General features: G+C 31.5%; 1 protein-coding gene across 1 annotated transcript; it reads left to right on the forward strand.

The window, feature by feature from the left end:
• The first annotated feature begins 1,323 nt into the window (after positions 1 to 1,323).
• On the forward strand, positions 1,324 to 20,646 carry LOC114400455 (structural maintenance of chromosomes protein 3-like). The gene is made up of 30 exons (XM_028362909.1): positions 1,324 to 1,592; positions 2,104 to 2,140; positions 2,371 to 2,446; positions 3,501 to 3,539; positions 3,658 to 3,725; positions 3,826 to 3,897; positions 4,647 to 4,726; positions 4,865 to 4,943; positions 5,046 to 5,163; positions 7,117 to 7,292; positions 8,859 to 9,104; positions 9,189 to 9,310; positions 9,493 to 9,637; positions 10,903 to 11,075; positions 11,315 to 11,414; positions 11,654 to 11,790; positions 12,010 to 12,211; positions 13,909 to 13,996; positions 14,082 to 14,231; positions 14,944 to 15,095; positions 15,210 to 15,401; positions 15,477 to 15,660; positions 15,746 to 15,816; positions 15,896 to 16,047; positions 16,672 to 16,840; positions 17,820 to 17,966; positions 18,401 to 18,493; positions 18,939 to 19,113; positions 19,821 to 20,012; positions 20,318 to 20,646. Exons 1-29 carry the CDS (start codon positions 1,339 to 1,341, stop codon positions 20,009 to 20,011), a joined length of 3,888 nt encoding a protein of 1,295 aa, XP_028218710.1. The 5' UTR covers positions 1,324 to 1,338; the 3' UTR covers position 20,012; positions 20,318 to 20,646.
• The last annotated feature ends 1,126 nt before the right edge of the window (positions 20,647 to 21,772 follow it).

Genomic DNA, 21,772 nt, shown 5'->3' on the forward strand with positions numbered 1-21,772 from the left:
TTTTAATCTTAAATCCTATTTTTGAGCTAACGACCCTTTCCCGTCGCCATGTATAACATTAATAGTATCAACATCAACTTTAATGATGAATTATACCGTTAAGTGTGTTAGGTCTGCTACCATGCCCAAGTTATTTTAGGTCGTGTAATATGTGATTGAAAATATAGATGAACTCAATGTAAGGCCTGGGTCAATGTTGCTAATTATCCACTTGTTTTGTTTTTTCATTTAAATAATAACACATACCTAGATTTAACAAACAAAAAATGTATATTTTGTTTGCTCTTATGAAGAAAAAAAAAAAGCAAAGAGAAAAACATTGTGTTGTCGAGTTTCATTTTCGATTGGCTTGTGGCGTTTTTTGGTGACTGATGTGAACCCAGTTCCTAATGTTTAGTCTCCAATGTTTTAATTCTGCGTCAACTTTTTTTATAGCTTTGCGTATGTAACAAAAAAACAACTCATCCCCACTACCACCACAATACTCTTCTGCTAAAAAAGAAAACCACCATAACAATGTGCAAACAAAAAAGAAGAAATAGAGAGAAAAAAAAGACATAAAAAAGAAAACATTAGTCATCATCGAAAAACTCCATGAAACACCGCCAATGACCCTTTCCCGTCGCCATGTACAACATTGACCTATTCTTTGTCTCTCCCTTTTCTTCGTTTCCTATCACTGGTTTGCGCCACCACTAGTGAAACCACTGTGACCAAATCTATGACCGTTGCTGGAAAATCTTTTGATTTAAAAATGGTGCCCTTCTTGCCTATTATGACTTCTCTAGTTATCGAACACCACCATGGAGGGCAATGAGCGTGGTTGGCGATGATAAAAAAGGTCATGGGTGTGATGGGGTGAAAGTTTTGGTGGCAATGGGTCAATGCAGAGGAGGAGAGTGCCGATGAAAGGGTTGCGTTGAAGGAAATATGAAAATTACAAAGAAATTGATGAAAGAGAGAAAGAGAGTTTTGCCATAAAAAATTATCAGTCTAAAAAAATCATTATCCCATATTTTGTTTACATGGTACAACCACAACATCTTCACCCCTTGACTATTTATTGTTATAAGAGTTTGAAAAAACTTGTGCACGGAACGAAACTTAATAAACTGGTGGACATTAAAACTTTAAGTGGCTATTCCACTACAACTACTATAACAAGTAAAATACTTTCATTACAACATAAAATATTTTATCTTAGAAATCTTACATAGACAACATTTTTCATAATCTTTGCTTCTGGTGAAAAAGAAAGAAAAAAAACCATGTTTAAATCGATAGATAATGATCGAAATTTTTTATTTTGTTTTGAAATTTGTAGAATTTTTTCCCCTAATGTCTAGCGCAAAATCCAACATGTTAGGTAGAAAAAAAAAGAAAAAAACAGAAAAATCTTTTTCTCAAAATTTGCCGCGTTTATTGTATTGTTTTTTTTTGCATTCCCTCCACGTCCGCTCGAACCAAGTGGTATTAAAATCCACCCCCGTAGCGCACGGCTTATCCTACGCACCCCGAAACCCATTAAACAAACAACAGAAAGCTCCAACTTCAACTCTGTGCTGCTCCTTTGTCACTGAACTTTCTCCGAGGTACTCTCTTTCACTCTCTGTAATTTTTTCACATGTTTCTGCTTCACTTTCATCTTCGCTCTGCAATTTCTCTTTTCCCTCTCAGTGTTTTTGAAATTCGTTTGAAACCCTAACACTGTCTACGAGATTGGTTTTACTTGGATTTCCTGTGCTCCTACTTGATTTCTCCTGCTGAAAACGCGAATACACTTTCATACCCCGATTTTGACCTAGAACTAGAATTTTCATAGCTAGTGTTTTTTCTGATTTGAAAGTCAAATTGCCTTGTTTATTAGACTATCATCGAAACTGCTTAGGGGATTCTGGCCTTTTCATTTCCGACTTTGCAATAGCCAAAGTAGCTTCCTCTGAACATCCTCAATTTATTTTATTTTTGAATTCTATTGTGATAGCACCTTGCCTTCTGTTTTACAAGTACACTATTGCTGTGACTTGAGAAAGCATGTACAATACTCTGTTGAGTTTCTAACGTGTTCATGCTTATGGAATGTTTTTTTATTTGCTCTTATAGGTACGGTTATGATACTTTCAACATGTACATCAAGCAGGTATTGCACTTTGGAGTGTTTTTTTATTTATTTTAAATTTCATTTAATTAATTTAATTTTGTTAACTTCTGCTGTGTCCTAAATTATCAGATTTGGCTAGATTGAGTTTATGTATTATGATTCTTAAACACTTTCTCTCTTTTAAACACTATACTATGCTGTTATTTGGATTCTGGAGTTGGTTCTTTGCTGTTTTTTTTTTTAATGTATTTGTTTGTGTTTGCTTTTAGGTTGTGATTGAAGGTTTTAAGAGTTATCGAGAGCAAATTGCTACAGAGCCTTTCAGTTCTAAAGTTAATTGTGTTGGTAATAATTTTACTGAAAAGCTTTTAGATGCTTTCGTCTATTGATTCTGGAAAATCCTTTGAAATGCTTGCATGACGTGGGCATTTCATTCATGACATGTTACAATGGCAGCTAAATAAAATATGAAATTGAGGCAATATAGAATAAGTTATTTAGTTAAATTTTATTTGAATTCAGATATATTTGCATAGACTACATACATATATTAGCGTGTATGAAACCCTAATACCAACAAAATTTGTAAATTAATTTTTTGTTGCAAATATGTATATAAATATCATAGTGCTTCATATAAGAGAGAAACTGTTTTCTGTGTTATGATCTTAAAAACGATTTCATCACATATAATTGACAGCAGATACTTATTTATTCTTGAAAATCCTGCCATTTATCTCCTACCATAACACCAATTAACTGCAATATCTACATTCTACATTTCCATAGAGTTGTACCCTACTTATCCTTGCGAAGCATTTAAATAACTATATAGGTCTAGCATCTGAACTATGTAGGAAATGATTGCTAGTCTAGTAAAGATTAATGGATAACTAAGAAAGTGCTTCATTAAGATTGTGCCATTGTGGTTCTGAGTAAACCATATTTATTAATTCTATTGAATATTGTTATTCAAAATCCAAATGAAAGACTTTGCCTTGGAACTCGGAAGTCACCTTTTCAGTTCTATTAATATCCATAAAAAGAAGAGTTAAGGAGACACAAAGAAGAATTTTATTCCGAAACTGAAAACCATTGTATGATCTTGTCCTACTTGATTGCTATGCTGATAGGTTTGTTCTCACATCAAGCTAAAGGCTGCATAGTTTTTTTTTTGGAAGAAGTGCATTCTTTACTCCTTACATTATCTTCATTTTCATTACTTCCTTTTTCCTTGATATCACTCTAATACATTCTTCCTTTTTCTTTAATTACATTTCATTTAAATGTTAAGTTGTCTCTAAAGATGAATTTCGATCTTTTTTTTCAAATGATGAATGCATCTGAATTGTATTTGTTTGTAACTTTAATGATATCTTTTCAATTTTTTTTTTTGCAGTTGGTGCTAATGGATCTGGGAAGACAAACTTTTTCCATGGTAAGAAGTCACCATTTTTTCTTCGTATACTACTTAATTTACTGACTACCATTTAGTTTTCAGAAGTAACTGAAATCAAATCTCTGACCTTCAATTGGTACACCTTTTTCTTTTGTAGCCATCCGTTTTGTGTTAAGTGATCTCTTTCAAAACCTACGCGGTGAAGATAGGCAGGCACTTCTCCATGTATGACACAGTTCATCCATTTATTTATACTTCTTGTTCTCACCTATAACTAATCAATTATAGAATTTGAATATGCTTAAATAAATTATTCTCTGCACAGGAAGGAGCTGGACACCAGGTTTTATCTGCGTTCGTGGAGATTGTGTTTGATAATTCAGACAATCGTATCCCGGTAATATGTTGAGGATGATAATTTTTCTTCTATTCACTATTCACTGATATTAAAATGAAATGCTATTTATCTTTTTTTGTTCATAAAGTGTATCCTAAATGGTGACAAAAATGGGACTTTATTTGGAACTTGATTCTCAGTGAAAGGATAGATTGTCTAAAAGCTGTTATAGTGCATATGCACATGTATTGGATTCTAGAAAATAGTCACCTTTTCTGCTATTTTAATCTATTTTACCTTTTTGACTGGTGGAGGGTTGGATATTTATCCAGATTTGAGTCTGTAGGCAAAGAAAAGAATATAATAACAAATAAATTTTATATTTAACTGAATGAAGACTTAATATCTAGATTTGTATAAAGTTTTATCCTCTTTTCACTCTACGCCATTGTTAACTTATTTGTTCTCTATGTTGGATAAACTTCTTTTCATTCCATTTTTGAAAGTCTTTGGCATTGAGATTCTGATGGTGCACATTTTCTGCTAGCTGAGAAGTAATTTGATTGATGATGAGTTGCTTTGCATTGTTTTGATTTCACTGAACTTCTACAATACAATTTCAATTTTAATAACTTTTTTATGCCAAAAGAAAAATCTTGCTATTGATACTTGTTGATGTAATAATTGCATTTATTCAGAATTGATTTCTTTGTACTTTCTTTATTAAAAGTGCTTTATGTTTGAAAATCACTTATCCATGAAATTCTCAACTATGCACTATCTTAGCATCTATCTGTGTTGATGAGTAGGTTGACAAGGAGGAAGTGCGCTTGCGCCGGACTATAGGTTTCAAAAAGGATGAGTATTTTCTAGATGGAAAGCACATAACGTGAGTTGAATAAAATTACATGTTAGATCATATACTTTGCATTTATTTTTCACTTCAGAGAAAAATGTCGTATTTTATTGTATCTGTTTGGTTGTATGAGTATTTTCCTGGATCCTAAAGATCATCTACGATTTGCAGAAAAACTGAAGTGATGAATTTGCTGGAGAGTGCTGGGTTCTCCCGATCAAATCCTTATTATGTTGTACAACAAGGAAAGGTATTGGCTGATGGTGACAGTGCTTGAGCTTGGTTTGGGATTTATTATTGTATTTATAAACTTTGAAATTTCTAAACCTGTTCCATTTTTTCTATTGCATAGATAGCATCACTAACCTTGATGAAAGACTCTGAACGACTGGACTTGCTGAAGGAAATAGGTGGTACTAGAGTTTATGAGGAGAGGCGTCGCGAAAGTTTGAAAATAATGCATGAAACTGGCAAGTTTATGATTTATCTAGTCTTTCCTATTTATTTATTATTAATTTAAGTCCATTATTTGTAATCTACATATAATACTAAAGTTCTTCTACTAGAATTACCTCATGACACTTTCTTTTAATTTTTATTTTTTAAGTTCTTTTAATTTTTACATCACTTATTTTTTATTAACTTTATTTGTTTCTTGACCTTTTATATTTTCAACCTTTTACATTGTTTCTTTTATTATTGTTTTTAAAATTTCAAATAAATAACAATAAGAAACATGTTATTTTTAGTAAATATTACACACACAGACACACATATATTTATATCTTAAATCGAGAACAATAAAAATATACATAAACATAGTGTGTATTTGGTACTTTTTTTTTTTACTTAGCTATAAATTTATACTTACAAGTCCTAACAAAAATAATATTTGAAAAATATTTATTTAATTTAGTTTTTATAATTTTGTTAATAATACTTAAATTTTGTTTATATTTATAATATTAGCATTAGGCGAGTTCAAATTCTTGAAAGTTTCAATTAAAATATTTGAAAATTTATTTAACTATAGTTGATTTTTGTATATTTGATCAGTAATGCGTTTGAATTCTATTGATACTAGGCATATTATTATTAACAAACGAAACATCAATTTTTTTTAAATATATGTTATTTTAAATAGAGATCTTGCTTAATATAATATGAGATGTTTTTTTATATAATTTTCAATACATGATGAATTATTTTATTGAATGGAATAATATTTTTTTATTTATTGAAACAACTGAAAAGTAGCTAAGTTTAAGTTTTAGAAGTTAATTAAACTAATAGTTGCATTGGAACATATTCAAAATTAACCTACCATCAAAGTTTTAAAATGGTTATCATACTGTTTAAAAATATAGATCAGTCAAATGGATTGTAAAATAAAATTTTATTAATTTGTTTGAATTAACTTTATAATGAATTATTGACTTAATTTTAGTAAATTTCATTAATAATTCTTTGAATAATCACTGTATAAATGAATAAATATATATGTGTGTTTAATTTTTTTTAAGTACTATGCTTAATTTTAATGATATAATTATACTTTTAAATAATAGAATTCTATGAATTAAATATCAGATATATAAAATATTTGTATACATTATGAGTTAAAAAGTGCTATTAAATACTTCATCTTGATATGGATAGTGTTTATTTTAATAACAGTGAATAGTAAATAGAAGAAAAATGATTAAAATAAATATTTTCCTTAATTCAAATTCTAAAAGTTGTAAAAAATAAGTTTATGATTGGTTGAAAAAAGGAAACTTATTTTCCTTTGAATTCTTACTTTTAATTTTCTTTATATTAAATTGAAATTATAATAAGTTTTATTAGATTTAATACTCTTTTAAAGAAAATTAGTGTGAACTTCTAATAAGTTTCTCTCTCTCTCTCTCTCTCTCTCTCTCTCATTAGTAAGTATAAACAAACTTTATAAACTTGATTTTAATACTTTAACTTGATTTTAAAGATTGAAATATTAATTTTCTCCTTCTAATATTTGCTTGATATTAATTTAATCCTCTAAATATTTTTGCTATCAAGTCCATCTGATCAAGCATTAAAAACATTTGGATTTTTAATAATTAGATAAAATAACCATTTTTCTTTGTTATGTGGGAGACTTATTTGATGTTGTAAATTTTTTAATAATTAATTTAATATAAAGTTAATATTTAAGGTACTAAATAAATAGCTTAGTATTTTGTTATAAGTATTTTATAATAATCTATTTATTAAAGTTTACATTTTAAAACTCAACTTAATATTATCTTTATTAGTGAATGATTAATAATATGAAAATAAAATATTATATATTTTATAAATTCATGCATCACATTCTTGTGAAATCTAATGTTTATTATTCTTGTTATTAATGTTGTTATTGTCATGCATTTTCTGTTAAACAGGTAATAAAAGAAAGCAAATAATCCAAGTTGTACAGTATTTAGATGAAAGGTTGAAAGAACTAGATGAGGAGAAGGAGGAACTTAGAAAATATCAGCAGCTTGACAAGCAAAGAAAATCCTTGGAATATGCTATTTATAGCAAAGAAGTTCAAGATGCTCAGCAAAAACTTACAGAGGTTATATGTGATAAATGTTATCTCTTGTATAATTATTTGCATGATTTCCTAGTGTGTTTTATTCGTCACTTTGGGTTTGGTGTGTGGATAATATTGTGGGTGACCCATTTAATGGATTTAGGATAGGTTCTGAAATCATTTTAGAATGTGAGTTTGGGCCTAGCTCAATCCGAAAAGATAGCTCATGGGGTGAGGGTTGCCCTTCACTTATATATATATATTTTTTGATCAGCAAAAATAATATATTATATATATGGAATAGAGTACCAGTGGTACTGTATACAGTCAAGATAGCCATACAGATGGTTCCACAATCAGACATGCATATTCTGAGGGAGAACCATGGTATGGGTATAGATGCAATATGCATATTCTGTCCACTACTAATACAAAAAACCTTGTCTAATATTACTAGACCACTGATTAAAGTGGGTTGTAAAGCCTTTCTCTAAATTCCTCAGCCAAGTCCAAAGATTAAATACTGCATCTTCGAACAACTTGTTGGCATTGAAAGTTTCATTAGAGAACAATATGCTGTTCCTATGTTGAAACCTTCACTTATATATTTTAACTTGGCCTTATCTTTATCCAATGTGGGATTTGGGTTTTTCCCAACACCTCCCCTCATGCCCAACACTTTTGAGCTTGGTGTGTGGATAATATGGTGGGTGATCCTTTTGATGGATCTAGGATATGCTCTGATACCATCCTAGAATGCGGGTTTTCCCGATAGTACCTCACAAGTGTTTTCAATTAATATTTGGGAAAATGTGTTTTTAATCCTTATACTTTCATTTTTTCTTGTATTTAGTCCCTAAAGTTTCATATCTGTCCAATTTAGTTCCTATACTTTACTCAAAACGTGTTTTTAGTCCCTCCTCACGTATGATGTTGACATTGTTTATTATGTTACACATAGATTACACGGTGGCCATTATTTTTTATAAATGTGGAAATGCATTATTCCGGGTGGTATTTTGAATTAAAAAATTAATAGAAACTAAAGGTTTTATTTTTAAAGAGAATCAAAATAGGAAGAAACTTCACTCTTTCCTATTGCTTTCTTTGTGCACATGACTCTGCAAACTGCGAAGGGGGGCTCTCATCATTGTCTGAAAACTACATTCAATAAACAAACAAAATCAGAAATAGATGCAAGAACATATATTCAACACGAATTATTGAAGAATGAAGGTGGAAATCAAGATAGAGATGAAACCATTGAAAGTTAGGGTTTGGTGTGTTTGTGGGAGACATTTGATAATTTCATTTAAAAAATAATAATCAATTTTTTACATATTTTTAATAATTTAAAAAAAAGAAAAAAAAACACATTGTTTGCCTTTAACTCCTCTTTTCTTGCTATAAATGTGGATAAAAGGCCTGTCATATACTTGATGCAATTATTTGGAGTTTATAGTTGTGCACTTAATTTCTTTGTTGATCCTTATACATCAATCATAATATTGGATGTCAAATATATATTGTTCAGACACTTTTAATCCCACTGTTGTTATATATTGGGTTTCTGGTGCATATAGTTGAATGCTTGTCACCTTGTTTTAGATAGAAGATGCTCGGGCCAAGGTTTCTGACACATCAGCAAGGAAGTATAATGATGTTCTTGATGCACATGAGAAATCCAAAGATTTAGAGAATACATTAAAAGATGTAACGAAAGAACTTCAAAACTTTAACAAAGAGAAAGAGGTTATTGAAAAGCGACGAACAGTGGCATTAAAGAAGCACACAGAGCTTGAGCTTGATGTCAAAGACTTGCAAGAGAAGATCTCTGGAAATACCCGAGCCAAAGTACTAATTTGAAGAAGTCCTCTTATGAGCTATTTTGTTGGAATGGTTTTGTACATGGCTCATCTTTTACCTACATGCTTTCAGGAAGATGCTGCAAGACAACTGGAGATACTTGAGAAAGAAATTCAAGATTCAACTGCTGAACTGGGCAAAATTGTTCCTTTACATGAAGATCAAGTTCAGAAAGAAAAAGACATTGTCAAACGGTAGGTTATGAATGTACTTGTCTTTCAATATGCTTCAACAAGTGTACTGTATCTAACTCTCCCAGTTTATGTATTCAAACTTTCTGACATGGTGGTTATGTTTTTGAAATTTATTCTATTCATTTGTTGAGGATATTCAACAGATTCTAATTAGTATTTCTCCCACATAACTGAATTGTTAGAATAATGGAGCGTGAGAAGAAACTCAGTATACTTTATCAAAAACAAGGACGTGCAACCCAGTTTTCAAGTAAAGCTTCTCGTGATAAGTGGCTTCAAAAGGAGATTGATGATCTTGAACGAGTGCATTCTTCAAACAAGGGGCAGGCAAGTGTTCATTTATCTGTTGAGCTATTTGAGTTATGTCTTAAATACTCATTTTAACAGATTCATGGCTTGGAGATATCTGCTTTTCTTTAATCTTGTTTTCCATTGATTTTAAATGTGATATCAAAATAATCTTTCTACTCTGTTGTATATGCATTTTTTCATGTTTTCTGCCTACCAGATCAAGTGCATGTCTAACTGGGAGAAATAATCACTTACTTTTGTCAACTTCCTAAGGTAGATTTTGAAGAAAAAGGTGATTATTTCTGGGAAAATAATCATTCCTAAACATGCAGAGTGTTATTAGAAAATAGAATGGAAGAAGTACAATAACAGAGGATATGGTATCCCCATCGAAGAAACAAAATGTGTGATTGCCACTACAAACAATATTATCTATAAGCTTGCCATTCTTACTGCATATCCTACTAAGGAACTCAAAATATTCTTGTTGTCTGAAGTGCTGAGCACCATTATGAGAAGACAGTTTTTCTCACAGAATTGGCACATACTCTACTTTTATTCAAGTTGGATTACTTCTTTTTTATGCATTTGTTCATTAACTATGCTTCATTACTAATTGGCTTCCTTCCAAATACTCCAGCTCAATTTGGTCTTGCTGTTGATTTTTGGAAGCTGCTTGTAGAAGCTAAGGTTTATGCTCTAATGAATAAATGCTATAATGGTATCTCAAGAAAACTGAGAATGTTTTGGTGTTAATTGTTTTAATTTTTAAAAGCAAAAAGTGGAAGCCAGCTAACTCTGATTTTGAAGTCTACTCCTATGAAAAAAAAAATCTGCTCTAAAAGTACTACCAATTTTTAAAGAGTCTGTGACAACTTTACCTGACACTTGAAACTTTTTGCTTGTTCTTTGAATAAGGAGAAGCCTGTTACTACACAATCTCAGACTCAGCTGAATGGAACTTTTTATGCTGCTTATTTTAAAATGAACTGGGTTATATATACATATTTACATTTTACTTGAATCCCATATGTTCGTAAACCTTAACGGATATTAAGCCATATGGTACTCAACTTGTTAACATTGATATTTGAGTATTCTTAGTATATAGAATTTTCATGTGATCAGTGACTGTTGCCATGGGTTCCAATATTGCTTTTTATATTTGCAAATTGTTTATCTCTAATATGGTAACAAAAAAAAAATGCTAATCTCTATCTTTTGTATTCTCCTGTTTTATGAACAATGGTCTTTTGTACTATGCTCTCTTCCTTGTTTTTGATTGTTGTTTTGGTCTGCAGGAGCAAAAGCTTTTGGATGAAATTGATCGGCTTAAAGAAGAACTACAGGATTGTGATGAGAACATAAACAGACGTAAATCAGAAATTACTACTTTGGAATCTCTCATTGCTCAGTCACGTGAAGGGCTTAATCGTTACAAAGAAGAGAGAGACAAGTTACATGGGGAGAGAAAGTATGTAACTCCTCTTTTGTCTAGTTTTTTTTTCTTTTTTAAATTTCTATGTAGACTTTTTACTAGATGATAGAAGAAATGTTGTTACAGTGAAGAATGCATACACCCAAAGTATAGGATGAGGTGCCCTCCTTAGCAAAAGTAGAAAGGAGAAACATAGTAAACTGCAAAAGTATATTATTTATTACTTTTCATAGTCAAGAAAATATTTCTTATGAGTTTAAATTGTTACGTTATAGGTCCCTATGGGGCAAAGAGAATGAACTTACTGCTGAAATTGATAAGCTGAGAGCTGAAGTTGAGAAGGCTGAAAAGAGTCTTGATCATGCAATTCCTGGTGTGAGTAACCCCTCTTTCTAACATCTCCTTTTGTATATGCCATTAAATTGTCAAGAATCCTTAACATGGTGTACGTGTATCTGAATTGTGAAAAATATGTTGCTCAAAAATACTCACATGGTTTGAATAAATAGATGATAAAAGTGACAACTTGTGAGTCATGGGTCAACCCAGTCAGTCACTAGTCACAGGTTGTTGTTTTTGTCTATCACCATGTTTGACACTAATATGATGTTCAGGATGTGAGAAGAGGGTTGAATTCAGTTAGGAAGATCTGCAGGGAGTATAACATTTCTGGAGTTCATGGTCCAATTATTGAGTTGCTGAATTGTGATGAAAAGTTTTTCACTGCTGTTGAAGTTACTGCAGGAAACAGGTCATTTCTCACTGATATATGTATTTGATTCATCACATGTTGCATTGAGCATTTTCCTACATTGTTTTGGGGGAGGGGTAGGAGAATTTGGCACATCAGTTGTTTCAAAAACATATTTAAGCCTTTTTAGTATTTGTTCTTGGCCTGATTTCTATACTGGTTTTTTATTTTTGCACATTTGGCTTTAATGTTTTTATTTAACATCTTTTTTTTGAACAGCTTATTTCATGTGGTTGTTGAAAATGATGACAAGTCAACCCAGATAATTAGACATCTTAATTCACAGAAAGGTGGTCGAGTTACATTTATTCCACTTAACAGAGTAAAGGGTCCACGCATCACTTATCCACAGAGTTCGGATGTCATACCTCTTTTAAAGAAATTGAACTTTAAACATGACTATACTCCTGCATTCAGTCAGGTTAGCTTCTAAACAAATGCTATCTTTTATTTAACACGGGTACAACATCTCTAGGTGCTATTTGTGATAAAATAATTCTGAGGTTTTGGTCTATCAGATGTCAACTTAACATGAAAAATTGATGCATAATGGAGAAGCATGTTAATTTATAATAATCATGGTATTTAAGGATTATTATTTATTGTGTAGGGTTTATTTTATCATGTTTTTATGAAAAGTAAGTTTAACATTTTCTCTTATTTTAGAGATCTCCCCTACTCTTGAGAAACAAGAAAACCAATATTCATTGCATTTATGACTCGTGTAGTCATATTATGAAAAAGAGCCTCCTCTGTGTAAATTAGACACAGAATTCATATGTTTCTTCTTTTCTCTTTTCCTTAACAGTTTCTAAACTATCGTAACACAACACAAGCATCTAGTGGCCAGGCCTATATTACCTATGAACCTACTTCAGGTTGTTTGTGCTGATCCTGATTTTGGTTCAATTAGACTCGTCTCTTCCCCTGTGTTATAGATTCTCACTAGATAAATATCCTGTTGGGATATTTACTAGATTTATACACTCCACTATATAGGGATGGAAATTCGAAGGTATTACTGTTCAAAACATGGGGGGAGATCTGTGTAATGTTCAAATTCAAATATCGCGCAGGAGTTCACTAGAAAATTTTCAATGTAAACACAGTAATTGACATAGTAGTCTATAGTGGCCGGAGTGTCTGCTATTGCGGCAGAGCAACAGTGAGGTGTGATGCAGACCTCTTTTGCGTTGCATTTTCGAGTTGTGGTTGGAGTGGTTGTGATCGCGCTTCTGATTCTGAAGCCCAAGTGAAATATGCCTTGCTGGACACTCTGTGACCTCTCTTGTGCCTTCACCAGCCACCCACTCTTCCATTTGTGTTCTGTAACAGGGACGATTCATTTTCACACGGGTGGCATGAGCTAACAAAGAACATGGTTAGTGATGGGTTGGGTCTTAAGGGTTTAGGGTATTATTTTTTTCCTAATCTGTTAGGCCTTGGGCCTCTAGTCCAACATTTCTCTGCCATATATTTTCATTAGGGTGGGTTTTTAACTTGTTATCTGTGATCTATTATTTTGTTATAATATAATAAACTAAATAATAATAATAATAAAAATTGTAATACTATAAATAAAAGAACTTAATAAAGCATAACATATGATAATAACTTAAAAATTAAAGTAATAAAAAACATAATCAACTAACTAATAATAGTTATAAAACTAAATAAAACACAATATATATTATAATAAGCTAAATAATAATAATAAATTCTGAATAATATAATAATAAGAAATATATATTAAATAAGATGGAAATTAATAATGAGGAATCAACTATATGTAGAAAATGGAAATTTATAATTTTTTTTAATGTTTTAGTAAATAAGGTGTTTGTTGTTGATGTGATGGCGAATCTATTATGTCTGTCTTTTGTGCTTTGGTTTGTGCACAAGACATTTCAGTCGAACACCTTTATAGAATTTTTTTTGGAGATTCACTGAATGGGATTTTCTTAGAAGGTAATGTTGTTCTGCTTGTTTGTTTCAAGTTGGAATCTTAGATTTACAGTTGCATATGCTAATGTAGTAAAAATAATTAGGTGATAGTATATTATTAAATATTAATTATGTAGTTGCATTGGATGTCCCTTAACTTGTGATATTTCATAGGTCTTTGCTAGAACAGTTATCTGCAAGAATTTGGATGTGGCTTCAAGGGTTGCTCGTTCTGATGGTCTGGACTGCATAACACTGGATGGTTGGCCTAGTTTTTTTCATTGTCTGTCTACTTGATCTGGGCTGGTCTTGTGTTTTGCCCTGACAAATTGTTTGACTTATTACAGGTGATCAAGTAAGCAAGAAAGGTAGTATGACTGGAGGATTTTATGATCACAGACGATCAAGATTGAGGTTTATGAATATCATTAAGCAGAATGCAGACACTATTCATATTAGAGAGGAGGAATTGGAGAAAGTTAGATTTAATCTACAAGATATCCTTTATGTTAATAAATCAACATTCTTTTTTGTAGTTTTCATTTCTCTTAGGCGATAACTCATTATAAAATACATATAAAAAAATGAGAAAATAAAGGAAAGAAAATCCTGATGATCTGCTTGTTGGAAAAAATAGCTCCAAGAATGAGGATAAAGGAAACTTTAGATGTGTTCACTTTTTGTTATATTGCATATTTGATATTTCTCGAATGACTGCAACCTTACCACTGTAATTTTACTAGTGTGCTGGTTACTTTTTCTTGTTTCTTGGGGGCATATTCTTGTTGATGCCTTAAAAGAGTATTTTAATGGGTATAGGTGCATTGCTTCATAAAATTGTTTTATTAGAGATGTGTCAAGTTGAAGTTGAAGATAATAAGATGCTCTACCTAGGTTTTATCGATGACAAAACTTGTGTATTAGTGTTTTGATTGTTCCATAAACCTTTACTGAACTCCAATGGTTCTTTTGGACTCTATTATCTAGGGACTTCTTTATTATTTGTTCTTGCATTTTGTTTATTTATTGATGATGATTGGTTTTCCTTTGGATGATTTATTTGCTTCATCTTTTGCTAAAAGTCTTGTAAGAGCCTCAATTTGTTTTTGACCCGACAACACAAAATGTCATATATCTTTGTTTTTGTGAAAGATTTCTCTGATGCCTAAGCTATTCCTCCGATGGTTGTTTTCACTGAATTAGTCTTACAGATAGACCAAAAGATTAATGAAATTGTTGCTGAGCAGCAGAAGATTGATGCCAAATGTGCTCATGACAAATCTGTGATTGAACAGCTTAAGCAGGATATTGCTAATGCTAATAAGCAGAAGCTGTTGATTTCTAAAGCACTTACAAAAAAGGTGTTATTGGATTTCTCAATTATACTTAATTATCCCCAGGGAGCTGCTTTTGGTGGTAGTTGCTTGTGGAATTTTTCACTATTTGTTTTTACCTTTTTCCTTGATTGCTTGTAGGAGAAGTCTGTTGGGGATGTCCAGAATCAAATTGAACAGCTTAATGCTAGTATCGCTATGAAGAAAGCTGAGATGGGCACTGAGCTCATTGATCATTTAACACCAGAGGAGAAAAAGCTTTTGTCAGATTTGAACCCTGAAATCAAAGACCTTAAAGAGAAGCTTGTTGCTTGCAAGACTGATCGCATTGAGGTTATTCAATCAATTGTATTGGTGCTCACAATCTTCATGGAGTTAGTGTTCTTATTCTGGCTTAAAATTTTGCAGACTGAAGCACGGAGAGCAGAGCTGGATACCAATCTAACCACTAACCTTAGGAGAAGGAAACAAGAGCTGGAGGCTGTAATATCATCTGCAGATGCTGACTCTTTGGTTGCTGATGCTGAATCAAAGTGGCAGGAACTTAGTGATGCTAAAATATTGGTTGATGATGCAATAGGGCAGCTTAGAAGTGAGAACTTCAAATTTTCAATCAATCTAGTCTTTTATCTATATATTGAATATATTTCCTTGTTTGACCAAATATTCTTGCTCAGGTGTTACTGAAAGTATAAATGACCGAACACGACAAATTAAAAAGATCAAAGATGAATTGAATAAATTGAAGGTAATACCGACCTTATAAATTGATTGTTGGTTATATGTATTATTGCTTCCAACAATGGTGAAAGCTTTTTTGGCTGTAGTCATTGGAGGATGAGTATGAAAGGAAACTTCAAGAAGATGCAAAAGAGTTAGAGCAATTGCAGAGTAAAAAAAACACATATGCTGCTAAAGAAGAGGAATATGCCAAGAAAATAAGGGAACTGGGACCATTGACATCAGATGCTTTTGAGGCGTAAGTCTTTTCTTTTGCCATATTTTTCTTTTTATGTGTGTGCATTTGATGAATTATTTTAGAGAGATATTAAAAGAAAACTGAAAGATGCTATGAAAAAATCAAGAAATGACAGTTCAATTAAATGGAAAGCATTAAAGGACTCCATTTCTATTAGCAATATTTCATGTAAGGAAAAGTGACAATTTTCTTTCACAATCTATTGATATTGTCACCTTCTTAACTAAGCCTTGTGCTCTTGTCAAATATTCCAAACTTCTGCAATGATACATTTTCATTGAACACATTTGTTCTCACTCCATTGCCTTTAAATATGGCATGGCTAACTCCTACATCCATTCAGACAAAGCATGTATCCAAGCAAATGAACAGGAAATTAATCGTATCTCCAACAATTTTGGATTGTTTTGTTATTTTGCTGCTTCATTTTTTTAATTAATATTAGGTATTTAGTCTTTTTTTGGGAGGTAAACTTGATTACTGGGCCATGATATTTTTTATGATCTGCCAGATATGGTGCTATTGCAGTTTATAGTTCGCAGCATTGCAATTTATCATTTTCTCTGTACTTTGTTTGTAGCTAACTTTATTTAATTCCTTTTCTCTACTCATTGCAAATGACAGGTATAGACGAAGGAATATTAAAGATTTGCACAAAATGCTGCACAGGTGCAATGAGCAATTGCAGCAGTTCAGTCATGTAAACAAGAAAGCCCTTGACCAGTATATAAATTTTACAGAACAACGAGAAGAACTTCAGAAAAGACAGGCTGAACTTGATGCAGGAGATGAGGTACTTTGCAGGGATTTCCATTTGGAATGCCCTTTATAATTGTTTCCATTTGTTGAGGACTACACTGCCTAGCAACTGATCTTTCATGGCTACATTTGTTAGTTTTGCACTTTACTATCTAAATGGTTTGGTGCAACTGATCTGTCATGGCTCTGAATGTTTTTTTAGGTTAAATTACTCATTTGGTTCCTATAGTTTCATGATTCGTATCTTTTAGTCCCCATAGTTTAAAAGTAGTTTTTTTAGTTCCTATATTTTATATTTTAATTTTATTTTAGTCCCTATAGTTTAAAAGTAGTCTTTTTAGTCCTTATAGTTTGTATTTTAATTCTCTTTTAGTCCTTATAGTTTAAAAGTAATCTTTTTAGTTCTTATAATTTGTATTTTAATTACCTTTTAGTCCTTAAAAAAATATATTAAAATAATTAGCTACAAATTAGTTATAAATTCTCAACTATTTTTTTTATTACAAGTTATCTTGCGATAAATTAGTTACGAATTACTTGTTATTGTTTTTGTAGCTAATTGTAATTGATGATATTATTACTCATATTTTGATGGAAATGACTAAAAGGGAATTAAAATATAAAATATAGGTTCTAAAAATACCATTTTTAAATTATAGAGACTAAAAGGGAATTAAAATGCAAATTATAAGGACTAAAAAAACCACTTTTAAACTACAAGGACTAAAAGAGAATTAAAAGGTAAACTATAGGGACTAAAAAACCCACTTTAAAATTATAAGGACTAAAAGGTACAAATGATGAAATTATAAGGATCAAATGAGTAATTAAACCTTTTTTTTATGTGCCTCTTTAGTAGGTCTTGTTAACCAATCCTCTATATGTGGAATAACCTAGGAATGCTTATGTCTGATTTGGGTTCAAGCTTGATTTTGCAAGTCGGACTGATTCCAATGCAACTAATGTATCCTACATTGTCATCTTTTTTGACTTATTGTATTGAATAATTACAGAAAATTAAGGAGCTAATAACAGTGCTAGATCAACGGAAGGACGAGTCAATAGAGCGCACTTTCAAAGGTGTTGCTAGGCATTTTCGGGAAGTATTTTCCGAACTTGTGCTGGGGGGACATGGTCATCTGGTTATGATGAAAAAGAAGGTTTGTGATCATTCTTGACTTATTGTTAGGAGTCAATTGCAAGGTATGAGACTTGGAGTCTCACATTGGAAGTATGTGATTCTGGTGGGGTTTATAAGGCCTTGGGCTCTCCAACTACAATAGCTAGCTTTTGTGGTGGGCTTTTCCCTTGGTTCTTATCGTTTATCTATTCAGTTCTTTTTTTGAATTGGAAAAAACAATGTTTATAACTTGTTATCTTGGTTTCATGTTTTAAAATAGTTTTAAGTGGACATTATTTTTTTTATTGTTTTCATGCCTTATTGATTCCATTCTCTTGTTTCAATGTGGTGCTTCATTATTACTTTATTTCTTTGTATTTTTCTAAAAAGGTGTGAGGAATCTCCTGAAAGTTTTTTTAGTCATTGTAATTGATATGAAAGTGGTATTTCTGTATTGTATTTCTTTTCCCTCAGGATGGTGATCATGATGACGACGAAGATGAGGATGGTCCTCGTGAAGCAAATCCAGAGGGGAGAGTAGAAAAGTACATTGGAGTGAAAGTGAAGGCAAGTGTATTCTTTTTATGCCTTTATTTTTATTTTTAATTTTAATGTTAAGTTTCTGCCAGAATGCTTGAGGGTTTGTTAACCTCACCCGTTGGGATGAGTCTATTGTTGTTTGTATCAGAATGCTTGAAGGTTTGTTTTGTAAATTAAAAGAGGCGGATAATAGTGTGGGCTAGGATTTTTTTTCCTATTTGGAGATGTTTTTTTTCCCTTTCTTTCATTTCTGGTTTTTATTTAGACTTACATAATGCAACCAATCAAAAGCAAAACTTTATATCATCTAACAACACAAACTGCATTAAAATAGTGGTGTCAGCCACTGGTCCTTTACTGCAGTTGCCCCAGCATTGCTTCAAAAAATTGGTGATTTTTATTTCTACTATATAACAAGTACATCACATAGCATCTAAGCTCTGACATTTCTGGACATGTTTATTACTTTCAGGTCTCATTTACTGGACAAGGGGAGACACAGTCCATGAAGCAGTTGTCTGGGGGTCAAAAAACTGTTGTCGCCCTTACACTTATCTTTGCCATACAGCGATGTGATCCTGCTCCCTTTTATCTATTTGATGAGATCGATGCAGCGCTGGATCCACAGTACAGAACTGCTGTTGGAAGTATCCATTTTTATGCTTCGTACCATATTATGTCAAATGACTGGTCCTGTGCAATTCTTCCATCTCTATTTACTGCACATCTCATCTTCCATTAAATGAAATTTTATTGTGCATATTGGAGGTAGAGGTTTAGGTAGATGTTATGTATGGTGAGTCTTTAACCATTGAAAACATACCAACTATTATGTACCTATCACTTAATGACTCAACTCAAAGCTGTGTTTGGAATGGGATGGGATGGGGTGCAATGAAATGGAGTGGAATTAAATTATTGTTCAATTATTTGGATATTTTTATGATGAATTGGGAAAAAAGTGGTTCCGTCCCATACCACTCAAATTGGAAGGGAGGAAAAAGAAGGGGGGTATTGGGGACAGAATGGAATGCATTCCATTAGATTCCATTTCATTCTATCCTATCCTATCCTATCCAAACGATAAAACCTAATTAGATAAGGGTTTTTGCTTTAGGTTTTATGAACAATACCATCAGTTATATTTCATATCATGTCAATATAATATTTAGTCTCTATTCTCTCCGTTGTGGTGGTCCCAATTAGATAAGGCTTTTGCTATTGTGTTGTGTTTGTACGAGTTTTTGGTGATATTTAAATTTAAAAGTTAATTCATGCTTGTGATATTCTTACTGAATGGCATCTAGATTTCCTATTATACCATTGTCCCTTTGGAATTCTTAATCTTCCTTAGATATGATTCGTCGCTTGGCTGACATAGCAAACACTCAATTTATCACAACAACATTCCGCCCGGAGCTAGTGAAAGTTGCTGATAAGATATACGGAGTAACACATAAAAACAGGGTCAGCCGTGTTAATGTTGTGTCTAAGGAAGATGCACTGGAATTTATTGAGCATGACCAGACGCACAATGCTGAATAAGGTTAATGTTATAATTTTTATGATACTTATGGTTGTGATGATCTCTACTCGTATTTGGAGTTTTTCTTTCTCTTATTAAACTGACTTAGGCAAGTGCAGAGTTTTGCGGCTCTGAATAAAAATTAAATTATTATTGTTGCATGCTTTTCATTGAGAAATTACAAGATTTTTTCTGAGCATCAAAACTGTGTAACTTGTTTGGGCAATTGTTTAAATGACCCAATGATAATACGCTTTTTTCTAACGATATACTTGGTCAAATGGTTATATTTATATGTTTTGAAGTGGTGTTTTGTGTGTCGTCAGGTGCTTCTTACTCACATGGACTGAACTGAAATATTTCAATTCTGGGCACTCTTCGAAGATTGTAACATAGAGATTGCAGATTCAAGTTCATTCAAATTCTTCAACCTACTATTTGTCTGTTGTGTAGTGACTGTGTGATGCCAACCTAGGTCCTGGAGTAACCAAAAAGCTTGATCTGTTTACAAAGTTGAAAAATTATTTAGCCCCCTTCATTGTACAAGTTTACTCACTTTGTGTAGTGTTTTAGATTTGTTATTTTCCATTTTATACACCAAAAAGTATCATGGGGACTTTATCTCTTTAAATTAATCAATACAACTTGACTGAAATTAATTTAGGTTTAATATGGTTTTTTGACATAGAAGATTTTAGAAAAGGAAAAAGAAATCTTTCAGAAATTCTTATAAGTGCAGTCTAAAAAATGCTATTCATTTGCATCCTTAGTTAACCTGTACGTCATTAATAAATAATAAATAATTATTTTAATTTAATCAGTCAACGTAAAGACATTGGATATGCGTTGAAACTTTTCCAGGGCTAAGTAAATTATTAGTTAAATATCATCTAATTAGTTGAATTAATGTATTTCTAGAACATGCTTCACAATCTAGGCCAGTAAATATTTCTCTTAAAAACTTGTCATAAATCATAATCACGATAAATTAATCCTTTTTTTTAAGGGAACGATAAATTAATCCTAAATTCTTAATTTTTACAACTTTATATATTCATTTAAAGATAGTATTGCAAATTTTTAACTTGACCCATTGTTTTGTTTTAGTTTAATTTTCGTTTATATTTAGTTATGGAAATTGGAAACATTTTCGTCATGAGGGCAAGATAGCGCATCTAACTCCATATTAACAAAACCTAGTGATATATTTTTAAGTTATTCCTCTAAAAAAAAGTCTTTCCTCTTATTTTTTTTTTAATTTAGGTTTAGTTTTCTAAGTTTTTTTTTTCTTCTTTATTTTAATTCCTTAAATTATCTGTTAGATTAAATTAGTCATTTTCAATTTTTTCACCAACTGATGCGACGAGACGAATTTTTATCTAATGTGACATTTCTTACTGTTTATTACATGTTACTAATTTGCCTAAATTAGAGCTTGATTTAACATATTTTAAAGGACTATGAAACTTTTTAAATTTTGGAAAACAAATTGAAACAAAAATATAAAATAAAATAAGAGACCATTTAACCTTTTACAATAACAAGAACTTTTAGTAGTAGTCATAAAATTGAAAAGAAAAATTATGATCTTTTGTTGATAATATAAATTAGAGTAAAGAATGGAATATCACTTTTCCTTACTCAATTAAAATTCAGTATCTATATTTTCTCTCCTCAATTTTATTGAGTGTCACATACTATAACAGACAATTTTTCTCATTCTTCTTATTTTACATGACTATTTTATATAAATTTAATTTTAAACTATAAAAAATGAAAAT

Source organism: Glycine soja, chromosome 2 (assembly GCF_004193775.1).
Source record: "Glycine soja cultivar W05 chromosome 2, ASM419377v2, whole genome shotgun sequence".
Classification (NCBI taxonomy): Eukaryota; Viridiplantae; Streptophyta; class Magnoliopsida; order Fabales; family Fabaceae; genus Glycine; species Glycine soja.

What these genes read in the sequence shown, in the direction of transcription:
- LOC114400455 (XM_028362909.1), top strand. Translation starts at nt 1,339, where the DNA reads ATGTCTAGCGCAAAATCCAACATGTTAGGTAGAAAAAAAAAGAAAAAA. An exon ending in GTCACTGAACTTTCTCCGAG is followed by an intron (nt 1,593 to 2,103) that starts GTACTCTCTTTC and finishes TTGCTCTTATAG; the next exon opens with GTACGGTTATGATACTTTCA. An exon ending in ATGTTGTACAACAAGGAAAG is followed by an intron (nt 4,944 to 5,045) that starts GTATTGGCTGAT and finishes TCTATTGCATAG; the next exon opens with ATAGCATCACTAACCTTGAT.